At 49.0% G+C, this 17493-nt stretch overlaps 3 protein-coding genes across 3 annotated transcripts; 2 read left to right on the forward strand and 1 right to left on the reverse strand.

Annotated features, from left to right (window-relative positions):
* Nucleotides 1-2924: 2924 nt before the first annotated feature.
* smad2 (SMAD family member 2) lies at nucleotides 2925-10010 on the reverse strand. The gene is made up of 11 exons (XM_047045504.1): nucleotides 9842-10010; nucleotides 8687-9151; nucleotides 7105-7194; nucleotides 6590-6783; nucleotides 6307-6441; nucleotides 6069-6143; nucleotides 5916-5972; nucleotides 5491-5703; nucleotides 5262-5399; nucleotides 5038-5182; nucleotides 2925-4684 (listed from the first exon to the last, which is right to left on the reverse strand). The coding sequence occupies exons 2-11, from the start codon at nucleotides 8926-8928 to the stop codon at nucleotides 4561-4563; spliced, it is 1413 nt and encodes a 470-aa protein (XP_046901460.1). The 5' UTR covers nucleotides 8929-9151; nucleotides 9842-10010; the 3' UTR covers nucleotides 2925-4560.
* A 465-nt stretch (nucleotides 10011-10475) lies between these two features.
* On the forward strand, nucleotides 10476-13538 carry LOC124484359. Its single transcript, XM_047045251.1, has 8 exons — nucleotides 10476-10681; nucleotides 10827-10997; nucleotides 11128-11257; nucleotides 11407-11560; nucleotides 11721-11870; nucleotides 11999-12150; nucleotides 12393-12676; nucleotides 13022-13538. Exons 1-8 carry the CDS (start codon nucleotides 10553-10555, stop codon nucleotides 13163-13165), a joined length of 1314 nt encoding a protein of 437 aa, XP_046901207.1. The 5' UTR covers nucleotides 10476-10552; the 3' UTR covers nucleotides 13166-13538.
* Nucleotides 13539-13874: 336 nt separating this feature from the next.
* On the forward strand, nucleotides 13875-17227 carry LOC124484360 (coiled-coil domain-containing protein 17-like). Its single transcript, XM_047045252.1, has 5 exons — nucleotides 13875-13888; nucleotides 15832-16053; nucleotides 16228-16450; nucleotides 16762-16872; nucleotides 16998-17227. The coding sequence occupies exons 1-5, from the start codon at nucleotides 13875-13877 to the stop codon at nucleotides 17148-17150; spliced, it is 723 nt and encodes a 240-aa protein (XP_046901208.1). The 3' UTR covers nucleotides 17151-17227.
* Nucleotides 17228-17493: the final 266 nt, after the last annotated feature.

Here is a 17493-nt window from a genome sequence, read left to right on the forward strand (position 1 = left end):
CTCCACACTGCTCTGCCAGACTGGGCCCAGGTACAGCACACACACATACATACAAACACACACAGAAGAGAGACACACACTGGTAGACACACACGTGCACAATGGCACATATACACCCACACAGGAACACACGTAAGAACGCACACGCACACACACGCACACACACACACACACACACAGAGGATAATCATTACCGTCATATGCCATGCACTCCAGCTTGTACTTTCTTTCTTTCTTATTTAATTAATTAAAACAATCATCAATGAACTTTAAATTAGTCTGGTGTAAAATAATCTCTTTCTTGTGCTTTAATAATTAGCAGGCAGCACGGCGGAGGTATTAATTGCATTTACTCTCCTGCCTGGGGAGAGAGGGGGGGGGAGGGGGAGGACAGAGAGAGGAGAGAGGGAGGGGGCTGAGGACAGCGGAGGAGGAGAGGAGAGGAGGTGGCGGATGAGAGGGGGAGTTAGAACATGGCCAGCTCTGTCTCCTGAAATAGAGAATTCCCATGAATTGTGTAGAAAGTGGGCTGGAGGGTGTGGGCCCCTGGGTGGGGCCCCGGGGAAGGCTGGCTACCCTTAATTAGCCCCGCACTGCTCTCACATTGATTGAAATGCAGCACATCAATTATTAAGCCTAACTGTTTTTATAACTCCCTCCTGTCAAACACACACACACACACTTACACACACGCAGCCTGTAACAGTAGGTGAGAGAGCGGTGTGTGCTGACAAACGGGTGACATTTCTTTCTTAACAGGATGGTGAAAAAAAACAGGTGACACGTGCACACACACACACACACATCTACACTGGGGTAAATGTTTCTTGCAGGGTTTAAACCCAACCTCCCATTCTCCAGAACCAGGCCTGAACCATCAGACCAAGATGCTATTGCAGATGGGCTGCAGGTCACATGATCACATGCACCATGCCGTGACTTCTGTTGCCAGAACAGTGTCTGGAGTCTACCCGGGTCACATCAAATGTGGTTTCATTTTTTTAACTTGTTAGTTAGTTAGTAATTTAGTCAGTGAGTCAGTTAGTTAATTGCTTACTTACGAAGTTACTTGGGTAGATGACAGATTGCACGCTGAAGATACAGAAGTCTGTGATGTCATCACACCAGACCCTCAGCCCATTAGGAAAACACTCCTAATCAGTTTAATGGCTTTAATTACCTCCTAACACACACACAATCACTGCTTACACGCAGCTGCTGCCAGCTTCTCACGTTGGAGACTCGCGCTCACTGCTGCCTCCTACTGTTTCTGAGTGGAGCCTGCGGGAGGCAGAGTGGAGCCAGCCTGTCCCTGGTAGAGGCTCTGTGCTGAGATGAGCCAGAGCAACATGCCCATCAGGTCTGAGACAGCAATGTGGCCCCGCCTCCCCGCACAACCTCCCTCTCTCTGTCCCTGTCCCTGTCCCTGGTCCTGTTCCTGCCTCTGTCCCTGGTGCTGACCCTGGTCCTGCAGTCACTGTGCCTCCGAGTGGAAAACTCATCTGGGCCAAATTACCTGGCGGGGCCCCTCTGTGCTCCAGTTACCTGGTTCTTCCTGGGTCAGGCAGCCAGCAGAAAGCCCAGCCTGGACATCTTACACTCCTGCTGGACAAGTCAGCCGGCCCATGCCACAAAGACTCTTGGAGAGCCCTTTGTGAAGGAGGCCGGGTCAACCATAGGTTAGGACAACGTCTTAATTAGGAGCTGTAACTTATACACGATTAAGCTGCACCAGGCCCACTGGACGGACAAAAGACCTTCGCAGGGTTTTGTCCGAGGTCGAGAGGGTCAAACGTAAGGAAGTCTTACAGGAACGCCACGCAACGCTGGCGCCCCACAAAGCTGGTAGGGACATCCAACAATGGCACGAGTTGGATGTGAGGGCCCGGGTGCCCGTGTCGGCGAGGCTGGCTTCACGTTCAGCCGGCTCGGAGACCAAGGCGACAGCTTTCGCTTTCCCACACAGGGAGGCCAGGGTTTGTTTACTGTGGGTTATGTCAGGTCATCGGCAACCACAAGGAAAATGACACGGTTGTCTATTAAAACCCCCTTCAGACACAAGACATGGTGCCACAGGTAAACCCCTCAGACAGCGGACGCTCACATGTTACCGCCTGGGTATTACACGGTGAGGGAAGAGCTTCCTGGTAGCTCGGGAGTCAACTGGTCACAGGGGGCCAAAGAGGAGACTGCGCCAAACCACTAAAAACATCATCCATGTTAAACTCTGCATGAATAATAGACTGCAGTGGTTTTCAGTCTCCTCCCCGCAAGGCTTGTTAATGTGTTGGGAGACGTTTGATGGAGCTGCTCGTAGGAGCGAGGCCCAGGTCCGTGGCGGGAGAGGGGGGCGCCAGAAGGGGAAGGGGGTGGTTGTAGGGAAGGGTGTGGAACTACAATCGGCGCTAAGCATTAGCCCTATGTTTCTATCATTCAAACACTTGTTTGTTTTTGCAATCAGGTTTGCGTTTTCATTTATTAACTTGTCAGCATCCAAAGAGACATATAAATAGTGTATATAGTTACAAAGTGCAGCAGACGTGCATAGTTGGAACTATTCTCATTTCTATAGTCCAGACAGAAGGTTCCATTCTCTCGTCCTGCACCAGGACTAACCCAACCCAGACAGGAGTGGTTGCATGATGGGAACTCTGGACTATTACTGTGCCCGCAGCACCCTCTGCTGGACAGTTGTGTGAACACCACATTTGGGGGACTTGGACTAACAGCACCAGAGAAAACGCTTAATAAACCGTATTAATGTTATAATAATCAAATATGATATGATATTCCCAACCACAGTGGTCAGTGTTATTAGTTGAACAAAGATCCCCTAGATTTTTGACATATTTTTAAAACATACAGAGATACCCTCATGACAGCCTAACCTTTCATCTGCAAACAACCGAGTCGACACAGCAGCATCCAGAGAAGTCAAACTTTTATTAGTGTACTTATGAAGTCTGCATACTGTATGTAACACCTGAAGAGCTCAGAGACCACATACTACAGCAACAGCACAGTTTCTATTGGAAACACAAGCTCATCCACACAAATGATTTGCCATAAAAAAAAAAAGTAAAAAAAAGAGAAAAAACAAAAGAATGTGTGGAACTCAATGACAGTGTATCAATGTATATCCATCCACAGTTATATGCATATGGATCTGGTCCACATCCGAGTCTCATCTGCACACTGTCGTCCACAGCAACAGTTACAGGTTGTCACGACGATTCACTCATGACACCGGCAGTCCTGTTGTTCTTACTGTCCCATACCACAAACACCTAGATAGAATAGCAGGAGGGGGGGGGGGGGGGTCAGCCTAGTCAAGTACTAGAACCAAGTACGGGAGACGAGATGGGTGAGGGGCTTGTTTGAGCTTAACAGGAAGTGTGATGGTCTAGGGTGAGGGGCTTGTTTGAGCTTAACAGGAAGTGTGATGGTCTAGGGTGAGGGGCTTGTTTGAGCAGGTCTCTCTACTGTAGACAGCCGACCAGTCAAACACAGCAACTTTTCTACTTCTCATTTCATGAGGCCCAAAGTGGGCAAGATCAAAAGAAATGCTGAATTCTAAATGAAAAAAAAAGTTTTAAAGATTTTTAATATATTTATATATAAAAATACATGGAAATACAAAAAGGTAGCTAAAAGGAAAAAATGAATGGTGCAAAATTATGCTAGACTAGTCAATCAATACTTAAAGCTTAAATATTTGACGTTTGAAAGATTTTGACCACGAAAAGAAGATTTAGTAACCAACTACTCGGTTTGGTCCGTTGGACCGTTTTGATTGGCAACACTCACTCCAGACGTGTGCACGTGTGCAGGAAGAAGAACACAGACTTGTTCTAGAACGCTGACATTGTGCCACATTCTCTAGTCTGCTGTGGAGGAAAACGGTCTGATTGTACGTGTCAATTCTGGGTCTGTCTTGGACATCCCCGTCTCTTCAACATGGTGGACAGCCACTCACTCACTACAAAGGCAACAGGTTTTTGTTTTATATAGAGGGGAGTAAAGAGGAGAGACATATACGAGAGAGAGAGAGAGAGAGAGAGAGAGAGAGAGAGAGAGAGAGAGAGAGAGAGAGAGAGAGAGAGAGAGAGAGAGAGAGAGAGAGAGGGAGAAAAGAGAAAGCAGAGGGTGTGGTAAGACTGACTAGCATGTCAAATGATGTGCTGTTCGTCCTCCCTTAGCACACCACTAGGGGGAGACCTTGTCGTGGTCTCTGTGGTCTGGTTCCAGCCTCCAGAAGCTGTGTCCAGGAGACAAACATCCCTCCGAGGGCCTGCTCTGGCTCTGGCTCTGCTGGAGGCCCGCACGTGTCGCTTGTCCGGCTTCAGGCCTTGACACAATCTGAACAACATCCATTAGGGGCACACTTTCTGGACTTCGGGGTAACTGACCAGGTGTGTGTGTGCGCGTGTGTGTGCGTGTGAGAGAGTGAAAATAAATCTTATAAGGGAATAGAATTGGGAAATATACAGAGTCTGTTTTCTGGTTTTTCTGGTGATGAACTGGGGGTTTAGAGAAATACTGGTTGAAGGTCAGGGGACATTAAGACATGCTGGAACAGCGCACGGAGGGCGAGCCCATCTGGGTCAGAACCTTGTCCAGCCACTGGAGAGGCCCATTGAGGTGCAGCTCGATCCAGCAGGGGGTGCTGGTCACTGTCTGCCGTCTGCAACAACAACACACAGGTGTGTTCAGCCCAGCTTCAAACCCACCTCCCAGCCTCACCCCTTCCCCATACCCTCCAGCCTCACCCCTTCCCCATACCTCCCAGCCTCACCCCTTCCCCATACCTCCCAGGCTCACCCCTTCCCCATACCCTCCAGCCTCACCCCCCCAGCCTCACCCCTTCCCCATACCTCCAGCCTCACCCCCCCAGCCTCACCACCCCAGCCTCAGCCCTTCCCCATACCTCCAGCCTCACCCCCCCCAGCCTCACCCCCCCCCCACCCTAACCCCTTCCCCATACCTCCCAGCCTCACCCCTTCCCCATACCTCCCAGCGTCACCCCCCCAGCCTCACCTGTACTCTGCCCCCCAGCCCTTGACAAAGCTCATGCGGATGGTGCACATGCGGGTCAGCTGGTAGACAGCCTCGAAGCCCTGGTTCACAGACTGGGCCAGCAGGGCTGCAAACTCCTGGTTGTTGAAGATCTTCAGGTTACAGCCTGGTGAAGAAAACACATCATCATTATCCTTTTCATCTTTCCCCTTTCCTCCCCCCTCTCCACCACCCTCTCCCCTCACCAGGTGGAATCTTGCAGACGGTTGCCGGGTGCCAGCCGTAGCGTTGGTTACAGTTGGGGCTCTGGACAAAGATGGCGCTGTCGCTGAGACACTCTGCAAACACCTCTCCTCCAATGTAGTAAAGACGCACGCCCCTGCCTGCACTCACACACACACACACCAGGAGAGTGTTGGTATGAGGGGGCCGTGTGTGTGTGCGTGTGCGTGTGTGTGTCCGGGGCTAGCCCACCTATATGCCTGCGTGTCATCTCCACGGTGGCGTTGCGGTTGACGTTGGACAGCAGGCCGAGGCAGAAGCGCTCAGAGTTGGAGGGGTCTGTGAAGCCGTCCACCGTCAGCGAGGGCTGCGAGGCGTGGAAGGTCTCCCCCACGCGCTGGTTCAACTCGTAGTAGGCTATAGAGCACCAGAAGGCCGGCTCGGAGTACGTCACCGGCTGGAGGTCTGGATGGGGGGACGGGGGTGGGGACAGAGATGGAGAGACAGTGTGAGAGTTGTCGGACACTAGACGGTTGAAGGTCTTCAGGTTCCAGTCTTGTGGAGAGAACATAGAATCATCAACTTCTTCTTCCCTCATTCCCGTTCTTCCCTTAACCGAGTATGTGTGTGTGGGTGTGTGTGTGTTTGTGTAAATGTGTGTGTGTTAGAGGTCTTACCCAGGCCATGACTGACAGGCGACAATGTTCCACTAGGTGACAGTTCAGCTGGAGAACCTAGATGGAAAGACAGACTCACTTTACAACACGTCTGTCAGGGTACAGGCAAGAACTGTACCATCCTAGAACACTGGCCCAGTCCTACACTCGTACCCGTGTCCATGGACTGGTTCAGGGGTTGATCGCTGGTCTCTCCATCCTCACTGATGTACCCTGGTGGAGGGGTCTCTGTAACACAAGAGAGGTGTTGGAGGAGGGGTGTGTATCGGAGAAGAAGTGTGTGTGTATATGAGACAGAGACACAGAGAGAGACAGAGAGAGACAGACAGAGAGAGAGACAGAGAGAGAGACAGAGAGACAGAGAGACAGAGACAGAGACAGAGAGACTGACCTGGGATGTAGTTGTTGGGGGGCTCCATGCCTGCAGGGAAGTTGGTGTTCTCAGGGATGGAGTGTGTGTAGTCGTCCAGAGGGGGGAGGTCTGTCAGGATCTCTGTGTGTCTGGGAACCAGCACTGGAGGAAGGACTGGAGGTGAGGAGAGGAGAGAAGGGGGGAGGGTAGCGGAGGACAGGAGAGTTGAGGATGGGGGAGAAGAGGAGAGTTCAGATTCCACCCAGCAGACCACATCTCCGGCTGGCCTGCGTGGTGCCTGGCGAGAGGTCAGGGGTCGTACCGGGGGTCTCCACCCTCTGGTAGTGGTAGGGGTTGACGCAGACCTCGTCCTTCTTCAGGTGGAAGGCGTACTGGCAGGCCTCCATGGCCCGCAGCTCGTGGTGGCTGTGGAGATCTGGCCAGCGCCACAGGCGGCAGTAGATGACATGGGGGAGGCCCTTCCTGTGGGACACCTGGAGACGGCCGTCCAGAGACCTGGGGAGGAGGTGGAGGACGAGTCAAGACTTACTGCTTTAGGACAGCGTTCCTAACGCAGACCCTAACCCGATAATTGGGCTTCCCTCCTGTAATCCCATTGGAGGACAAAAAGAAAAAAGGCTTGGGTTCCTCTCCTAACATTTTGTCCTCCGATGGGGTTGGAAACAGAGCTGGGGCCAGTAGGAGGACGCACACAGAGAGACGTTTGAGACACAAAGGGGAAGCACAAAGGAAGGCGGCGCAGGTCACATGAGCACACTCGAAGGGTCACATGACAGCATGTACACGGTCACGTGGCGAAGCGGAGGGCATAGTCACCTGGTATGGTCAGGGAAGCCGTACATTCCAGAGGTATCCCACTTCTCTATGGTGTGAGCTGAACTCAGACCCCAGATCTCAGAACAGTTGCTGTGGTCAAGAACACATGGCAGGAACACATAAACGGACCAAAAAGTCAAATAAAAAACGATGACAAAAATGTGAAATCATGATTCCCTCAGACACACGGAGGAGATGGATGACATGAAGATGGTCAGACAGGCAGGTGAGTCCTGGTCTAGCATGACAGCATGGATAAAGGAAGGGGGACGAAAGAAGCAGGAAGGAAAAAAGAAAGAAAGAAAGAAAGAAAGAGAAAAAGAAAGATAGAAAGAGAGAGAGAAAGAGAGAAAGAAAGAGAGAAAGAGAGAGAGAAAGAGAGAAGGAAAGGATGTGTGTGGGAAGCCAGGGATTTCATCTTGCTAGGCGAGTGAAACCTTTCAAACCCCAGCCAGATGACACAGGCAAGCACCGAGGCTGTATGGACATGACAAACCACATGTGACAGGTGTATGGTCATGTGTGATGGAAAACAACTGCTCCTTGAGATTCTGAAGCTGCATCGCCCTTTTACTCACCCCACCCACTCCCTATCCCTCACCCTCCCCTTCCTTGCCTGCCTATCCCTCACCCTCCCCCTCCCTCACCCTCTCCCTCCTTCCCTCCCTATCCCTCACCTCCCCTCTTCTCTTCCCCTTTAAACACGTCTCAGTCCTACGGTTCCAAGGTCAAGTAGGTGGTTACAATTACAACACTATCTCCCACAGTGGGAACTGGAAAACAGGACGGAGACAGAGAGAGCCTACCTGTGATCTGATCACAACAGGCCAAATCATTGGATATCTTGTTTTACCAAACACCTGTCATCTACACCAGCCCACCTGATTGGTTGACGAGTCAGACAGCTGTGGACACACATGGTCAACTCATCCTTGCTTTGATACAGAGTGTGAAAGTGCTGACTTGCTCATCCTGTATCCATGTCATGTGATACAGGAAGTCTGCTCACAGGAAGACACAGAATCGTGTGACTGGACCAAGTGTGCACCACAGATACCTAGACAGACAGTCAGACTAATCTACACATCACCTGTCTCCCAGAATAACCCGTCTTGAGGATCTGCCGATCACCTGTCAACCTCAGTAACACTGACCTCTTGATAACCTCTCGAGAGGGGGTGACTGAGTTCGTACATGAACTTTACACTAGTCAGTGTGTGTGTGAGTGAAGGGAATGCATCCCATCTGAACAGCCCAGCAGGCCATAGAGCGCCCACGGCTCTGTTGTTGCTGCTGCATGTCAGAACAACCAGCTGAGTCTGGCAGGAAAACAGGAAATCCTCCTGAACAGCTAGCCCTGACTGGGTTTCACTTCTGCCATCTCCAGCAACATAGACATGGCTGTCTGTCTTTTGAACCCCCGAAACACTGACATGTGTGTGTCTGTGCATGTGTGTGTGTGTCTGTGTGAGTGCGTGTGAGGCGTGCAAGTGAGTGCGTGACTAGGAGAGCTCAGCGGATATATCTATTGATGATCTACTGCTCGGATAATGATACCCTGTGTGTGTGCGTGCCTTTTTACCTAGGGATGGTGACACACTTGGTGTTGCAGTTCTGGGAGCTGATGGCCTTCTCCAGCTCGTCGAGCTGACCCGTCTTCTTCAGCTTCTTCACCAGGCTCTTCACAGCCTTCTCACACCACTTCTCCTCCTGGGCGTTGAGCTCCACCCCTCCACTGCCAGCGCCGCCAGAGCCCCCTGGACTCTTTTTCCAACCCAGGAGACGCTTCACCACCGGGGGGGTGAAGGGCAGGATGGAGGACATGGTGGGCGAGTGGATGGGGGTTGGGGGGGTGGGGGGGAGGGTAACAGTGAAGGGGGAGAACAGTCGTCCCCTCCGGAAACCAGGGGGGGGAGGGAGGAGGTGGGCAGGAATGTCGGGACACAAAGGAGTGTGCACAGCAATGGCACAGGCACTTGTAGGCTGACTTCACCTCTGACTCGACGAGGCAGGGAGCACTTGTTTGGCGGTGTGCTTGTTTCGGGTTCTGCCACAAACACATAGACAGGCACATAAATCAGAGATAATGGTGAGACGGATGTGATACGAAGTCGGGGGCTATACCTGTGCAGCTCCGTTAGAACTGAGTATCGGAAGTTAACCATTTTTGATAGAGCACTAGGTAGTTAACTAGAGCAGAAAGAGACTAAGGAGCCTAATTTTAAAGTGCAGTCAGTCACCAGTCAGTTTCCAGAGCACAAAGATCCGTTCATTCGAATCAAAAGACAATCTTATCACAAACTAAGCGGCGAAACAAAGGATAACTCGTCTGCAGCACACACGGAAGCGTGCCTGAAATGTCTGCGGTTGTTACTTTGTATCCGATGGTTCTACTCCGGTATTTGGCATGCAGACAGGCTTGGCTACAACATACACACACACGTCAGGGACCTGAATTAATTACCCGTAATAATACCAATCATGAATCAGAAAAGAAACAAGCTAACACAAGTTGTGCAATGAAGCAAACGCAACCCCTAAATACACACATTCTTGAAAGCCCGTAAGCCAATTACATAAAACAGCGGATTGTTCATGCTTCTTTTGTTTGCATTGACTGACAGTTCTACCCCAAAAAATGCTAGCAAGCTTGCTACTTTGTATAAGAGACCAATAAGCAGGTTTGGGACATGTTTACAACTAGCGGCTGTCCCTGTCCCATGTTTAATCGACTTACCCAGAGTTGAAATCGCTGACTGTTGGGCAACCAAGAGTAACAGTGACAAATATTCCTTCGGTCCGTCTCTAACGGTATTTCTATATAGTTCAGCTAATGTTTTCTTCCCGTGCCGCCGGACGATGGCCCATCGTACATAGCTCAACCAAACATAATCAGACACAATTGTCTGTCCCTCCTCCCGCTCGCTCCTATTGGCTAAAGATCAATTTTCAATCGGATAACCTGAGGATAGCTCTCTCGTGGACTGGCTTGAGATTGTGTCGATCACTGCTTCTTTTGCGCTCTACGACCGCTTGTAGACCAATCTAGCATAGATAGATTTCTTACACAAAATTAGCAGATCCTACTGCCATAGACTGGCGGCTTACTATTAATTAGTTAAATTATACATTCGTAACATAGGCAACTGTCTGTGAATGTCTGTCATCTTGAACATTGTTAAATCACACCACGCCACATGCAGACTTTACAATAATCCAAAGTTTTTAGCATATTTAATATGGAGAAAAAAAACGTTTACAATCCAGGTTCCTCCACACGCAAATAAGGTCGCGCCCATCTTTATCTGAAATGTTGCGCTTGTTGATAGTGGTTGCCAAGCGCGCTGCTGCCAGACAAAACTGCATTGATTATTCGTGTGAGAGACGATTATCGAGTGCAAATCCGATATACAGAAAGTGGAGAACACGGCGTTGAACACGCGAAAGTATGGAATTTAGTTGTTCTCGCTGTAAAATGAATTTCAGGTCATATCTTCTCCTGGACAAGCACAAGGAGAAGTTCTGTATTGGCGGAGAGTTTATAAAAACCCAGGAGCCAGAGACGCCGCTGGACATGGTATCTATAACAGCAAGGGAGCAAATCAATTCCGTGTCGTAGCAATGATTGTGTTTGGCTAAAATTCGATTAAAAGGGATTGAGGGTCAACCAGGATGGGTTTTTGGAGTGTCTAACTGAGGATGGTCGTTCGGCCCCTCTCCAGCTTGAGAGAGTCAGAGAGCTGCAGAGAAGACGCCAGGAGCTGAGGAGAAGGACAGAGGACACCCGGAGGGTGGAGGGAGGCCAGGGGGTGAAGGACCGACACACCCCAGAGGAGAAGCCCCCCACTGGAACACTGAGACCCGTGTCTTACAGGAACACCCACAGTGAACCAGTAGGCACATTTTAATTAACGTGCTAAATCGTTTATTACAAGTTCATTATCAAGGTTTTTCCATAGGTTTCATGGTTATGTCGTGCAGCCTAAAGTGGTGACTGTCTGTGCCCCATCCCCTTCCATGCAGTCAGGGAGGGCATGGGGGGGACTGGGGTCTGGCCTGGGAGGGCCCAACCCCAGAACCCTGTCAGAGGACCACACAGCACAACTGACCCGACTGAAACACCAGAACCCCAACCTAGAAAGACAAAGGAGAGGTATATTCTACTTAGTATTTAGCGCTGTGTCATGCATTAATGGATATAAATAGATAGGTCGATTCTTGAATCTTCAAATACGGTACTTCATACGTAACACTATGATATGAAGCTATGTGATGACGCTTCCCCGCTCGACCCACCCAAAGACATGGGGCAGAGGCAGATGGAGATGTCAGCACACAGCAGGAGAGTGTCTGAGCTGGAGAGGATGCTGTGTGAACTCAGGCTGCAGGAGCACAGGAACACACACCTGCTGGAGACACTACTGGAACACCTGCAGCAGCCTGGCACTCAGGCACTGTCAGTACACACACACACACACACACACACACACACAGTGACTATCAGCGCGCACACACAGACATGGTCAGCACACAAACACACACACTGTCTTCTATGTTGATTTCAGATCATATTGTTCCGTGAGAACAGGTAACCATGTGTACACTATCTCCTTCAGGAGAGGGACTGTTCCCAGCAGAAACAGAGACTCTCGTCTCCACACCCCCCAGGAAGATCCCAGACCCCCCCCCCAGGCCCTCCTAGCCCCCGGTCACACCCACACCTACGTGCCCGTATATGGTGGTGCAGGTCTTTCAGCAGAGATCAGGTAATCACATACACACAGCTCTATTAGACTACGCAATACTGACTGTCAGCACAAAACAATTGTGTCCTCTGTAACTGTTGATACAGTTTAACATTGACTGCTGTTTGTTCTCTGTTTGGCCCCTTTAGCTGCCTGCGTCTCACTTATCTCCAACATGGCGGCTGTGAGGTGGCCATTTTGGCTCAGTTGCAGGATATGCTGGATGAAGCCCTGAAGTTGGAGGGAAACCAGAGGATCTGGGCCCACACTAGCCAGCCCCAGCACAGGGACCGGAGCAAAAGTCAGACATAATCTCTCTCTCTCTCTCTCTCTCTCTCTCTCTCTCTCTCTCTCTCTCTCTCTCTCTCTCTCTCTCTCTCTCTCTCTCTCTCTCTCTCTCTCTCGTCTCTGTCTTTCTCTCTCTCATCTCTCTCTCTTCTCTCTCTCTCTCTCTCTCTCTCTCTCTCTCTCTCTCTCTCTCTCTCTCTCTCTCTCTCTCTCTCTCCATCATTCCTAACTCTGTCTCCTCTCTTGGGTGTCCAGGCAGAAAGCCAGAACCCAGAGGAGGGCCTTCCCTGCCTGGGCTGAGCAGACGGGAGCTGTGGGAGGTGGAGGAGGAGAACCGGAGGCTGCAGGAGGAGATCCTCCTGGCACAGCTAAGGAGGAGTAGGAGGAGCAGGAGGCCCACAAGAGGACTCTCTGACCATCATCTGTCAGCCATGAAGATGGACCTGGACCTGCTGAAGCACGAGATGGAGATTCAGAAAATGAGGAGGCAGATGCTCACCAGCAAGACGCCTGGGTCACCCCTGCGTTTCCCCCCTCTGGTACTGGTCCATAACTAACCCTGCTTTATGGTACTGGTACCGGTTCATAGCTAACCATGCTCTATGGTACTGGTACGGGTCCATAACTAACCCTGCTCTATGGTACTGGTACTGGTCCGTAGCTAACCCTGCTCTATGGTACTGGTACGAGTATATAACTAACCCTGCTCTATGGTACTGGTACTGGTCCGTAGCTAACACTGCTCTATGGTACTGCTACGGGTCCATAGCTAACCATGCTCTATGGTACTGGTACGGGTGCATAGCTAACCCTGCTCTATGGTACTGGTACTGGTACTGGTCCATAGCTAACCCTGCTCTTCTGGTACTGGTCTGTGCCCTCAGGTCCAGGTGAGGTCAGAGACTCCAGCTCTACAGCATCTATCTCTGGAAGCTTCTGAAGATCTGGACCCTGCTCCCTATGACCCTATGTTAGTCTTACCCCTCTCTCTCTCTCTCTCTCTCTCTCTCTCTCGCCCTCCATCATGAACAAGAGAAATACGGATGTTTTTAGAAACGTCATGCAAAGAAAAGAAAAGATGCATTAAAGTTACAGTAAAACTATAGAGTAAAGACAATAGGCATAGTATGTAGTTGATTGGTCAAAGAAAGCGCAACTGTAGAAAGTTCCAGGTGCACACTGACCTTGAGCCAGTGGTAGAGGGAGGTTTTCTCTTATTACTCCCATCCAATATTTAGAATTGTTTTGAGTGATAAGGGGAATGCTGTGGCAAGGTCAGAGATAACTGCAGGCTCAGATAGGAGTGTATGTGTGGGAGGTTGGCACACATCCTGTTGTTCATGATAAAAGTGGAAGTTAGTTTGCAGTTGTGAACCTGTTAGCCTTGTTGTCAAATGCATTGGGAAGAAGCCTTGGTCTATTTAAAGTGTATTAGTAGTACCGTATTTTTTGGACTACAGTATACGTCACTCCGGAATATGAGTCGCATCAGTCAAAAAATGCATAATGAAGAGGAAAAAAACATATATAAGTCGCACAGGACTATAAATTGCATTTATTTAGAAATGTATTTCACAAAACAGACATTTAATCTGGAAAGGCAAGTTATTCAACTACACAATAGCACACAGAACAACAGTCTGAATAGGTGTCCGGTATGTTAACATGACACATTAACAGTTATTCAGCTACACAATAGCATAAAGTACATACCTGGGAGGCTTTCACCTCCCGGAAATGAGTCTCTGCAAGTTGGGATGTCTGCCGTTGTACTCATTGGTTCATGTTAGTCAGTATGAATTAACTTTTAAAAACATGTTAAATTATATATATATTTTGATATATAAGTCACACCTGACTATAAGTTGCAGGACCAGCCAAACTATGAAAAAAAGTGTGACATATAGCCCGGAAAATACTGCAGAGGACCCTTATTATGAGATATGTATATCTGTGTATATATATATACAGTGCCCTCCAAAAGTATTGGAACAGTGAGGCCAATTCCTTTATTTTTGCTGTAGACTGAAAACATTTGGGCTTGACATCAAACGATGAATGTGAAACCAGAGATCAACGTTTCAGCTTTTATTTCCAGGTATTTACATCAGGATCTGATGCACAAATGAGAAAATATCACCTTTTTGTTCGAACCCACCCATTTGTCACGTGAGCAAAAGTATTGGAACATATGACTGACAGGTGTGTTTTGTTGCCCAGGTGTGTCCTATTACATACATTATTCAATCAATAAATACCACTGAATGTCTACACTCAGGTTCAGATTGGGTAAGATAGGTTTTGTCTATGCAGACTGTATTCAGAGGTGAAAACAACATGAAAACCGGAGCGCTGTCTTTGGGTGAAAAACAAGCAATTGTGAGTCTTAGAGAAGATGGAAAATCAATCAGAGCCATTGCAGAAACATTGGCCATAGCCAGTACAACCATTTGGAATGTCCTGAAGAAGAAGAAAACTACTGGTGTACTAAGTAACAGACGTCGAACAGGTAGACCAAGGAAAACATCAGCAGTTGATGACAGAAACATTGTGAGAGCTGTAAAGAAAGACCCTAAAACAACTGTTAGTGAGATCAGCAACAACCTCCAGATGGCAGGAGTGAAGGTATCACTATCTACTGTTCGCAGAAGACTTCATGAACAAAAGTACAAGGGCTACACCAGAAGATGCAAACCACTCATTAGCAAGAAGAATAGGAAGGCCAGGCTGGAATTTGCCAAAAAGTACAGAGATGAACCTCAAAAATTCTGGGACAAAGTTTTATGGACTGATGAGACAAAGATTAACTTTTACCAAAGTGATGGAAAGGCTAAAGTTTGGAGAAAGAAAGGAACTGCTCATGATCCCAAACACACAAGCTCATCTGTGAAACACGGTGGAGGTAATGTCATGGCTTGGGCTTGCATGGCTTCTTCTGGGACGGGCTCATTAATCTTCATTGAGGATGTAACACATGATGGCAGCAGCAAAATGAACTCGGAAGTCTACAGAAACATTTTGTCTGCCAATTTAAGGAAAGATGCAACCAAACTGATTGGCAGAGCCTTCATCATGCAGCAAGATAACGACCCAAAACACACTGCCAAAACAACAAAGGAGTTCATCAGGGGCAAGAAATGGAAGGTATTAGACTGGCCAAGTCAATCTCCAGACTTAAACCCTATAGAGCACGCATTTTACCTGCTTAAGAGGAGACTGAAGGGAGGAACCCCACAAAACAAACAACAACTGAAAGAGGCTGCAGTGAAAGCCTGGGAAAGCATCAAAAAGGAAGAATGCAAAAGTTTGGTGACGTCAATGGGTCACAGACTTGCTGCAGTTATTGAAGGCAAAGGATTTGCAACTAAATATTAAGTCTTATTCACTTAAATATGTTTTAAGTATATCTGTTCCAATACTTTTGCTCACATGACAAATGGGTGGATTCAAACAAAATGTGATATTTTCTTAGTTGTGCATCAGATCCTGATGTAAATACCTGGAAATAAAAGCTGAAACGTTGATCTCTGGTCTCACGTTCATTATTTGATGTCAAGCCCAAATGTTTTCAGTCTACAGCAAAAATAAAGGAATTCGCCTCACTGTTCCAATACTTTTGGAGGGCACTGTATATATATATATATATATGAAACATGTGAGCTTTCCTCATCCCCTCACTGCTGTGTGTCCCCAGGGCGGGGCTGGTGGTATTCTATGACTGTGTGCTGGGACTCTCTCCAGACTTCAGGGTGTGCAGGCTGGAGGTAAGCCTGTCCAGTGGAGACCAGGAGCTGAGCAGCCCCAGACCCTTGCCCCCAGCACACTCCCAGCCTGTCAGCCTGTCTGCCCTGCCACCACTCCCCCAGCAGTCCAGAGGAAGCATGGCCATTTTTGCCACCAGACAGGCAGTGCCCATGTGAGCCTGCCTTCCTTTCTTCCTTAGCTACCTAGCCTACCTAGCCTACCTACCTAACTTTAAGTTGGATGTGAACATTTTACAGGATGTCATTTGTAACTTGTAACAAATATAAGGCCCTACATTTTGGTGTCTTCTTACCTTAATAGTATCTGCCCCTCCCTCCTACCCCAGGCTCCTCCCCTCCTCCTCCATCTCCCTGGGGCTCCAGCTGCAGGCCTCGGGAGGATATGACATGTGTGGACAGGAAGTGAGGCACCTGGTGCCACGGGGCTGGAGCAAAGTTGACCTGTTTGATAAACACAACCGTGTGCTTAGCGGGAGGTGGAAGGTTCTGGTCCGGGTCCTACCGGTCCGACCCGGTCTAACCTCAAGAGAGATCAATACTATTCCTCAGGTGACAGTAGAGCAGGGCCCGGTTTCAGTACAGAAACACTGCTCTTTTTTTCAGTCCGGATCGTTTCAATACACTCACCCTCTTCTGTCTTACCTTCCTTGTTGTAATAGCATTCCTGTGTGACATATGTACAGCTCCACATTCATATTTGACCTCAGCGTTGCACATAAAGCTGATTGCATGAACTGCTTGGATGTGACTGTTTTGTGACGGCTGAAAGTAAAAACTGCACACATTGGTGCCCCACCCCTCTTTCAGTCTCCACTGTATGTTGCCCCCTCCTCCACCCCCACCCCACGCCCCTCCTGTAGCTGGACCGTGCAGAGCTCTACCTCAGGGTCGTAAATGCCAGAGATGCAGACTCCCAGAGCTGTGAGGTCATCAGTCTCAGCTCCATGGGTCTCTACAGGTACCCCCCTCTGGTAGGGACCCCCCACCGCACGCACACATACAGGGGTTCATGGGGTTGTTATATATATATTTTTAATTATTTCTCTATACCTCTCTTCCTTTCTTCCTCCATCACTATCCCTTCAACCGTCACCAGATTTGTGAAAGGAGCACACACCTCGATCCCTCCCGGTACCAGGCTCAGGACCAGTGCCAGGCCCAACTGACAGACTTCCCCCCCCCCAGCTTTCAGCAAGGGGATCCTGGGAAGCCTGAAGCCCCTCCCCTGTTGTCCTACCTGCAGGACTGACAGCTGCAGTTCTTCACTAATGATAATGATGAGGATGATGAGCTGATCTGAGATTCTTGTCTATTAAAATGTCAATGATTTGTAAGGGTTATAATAAATAAGTGTCCTATTATTTATGACATCTCTTGAAGCGATTCTACAGCTGTTTTTTTTCCCAGCACGCAACGGTGTGTGAAATCACGTGCCACCCAACCACCTGCCAGTCCTAATCAGTTCTTAATTAACTCCAAGCTTTGAGAAATCTCCTGCGGGTTGAAGTTGATTTAAGTCTTCCGACTCGACTCTTCTTAATTGTGTCAAGCAACCTGCTGCGGCGTTTTTCAGTCATGGAATTACGTCCGTT

Source organism: Hypomesus transpacificus, chromosome 22 (genome assembly GCF_021917145.1).
Source record: "Hypomesus transpacificus isolate Combined female chromosome 22, fHypTra1, whole genome shotgun sequence".
Taxonomy (NCBI): Eukaryota; Metazoa; Chordata; class Actinopteri; order Osmeriformes; family Osmeridae; genus Hypomesus; species Hypomesus transpacificus.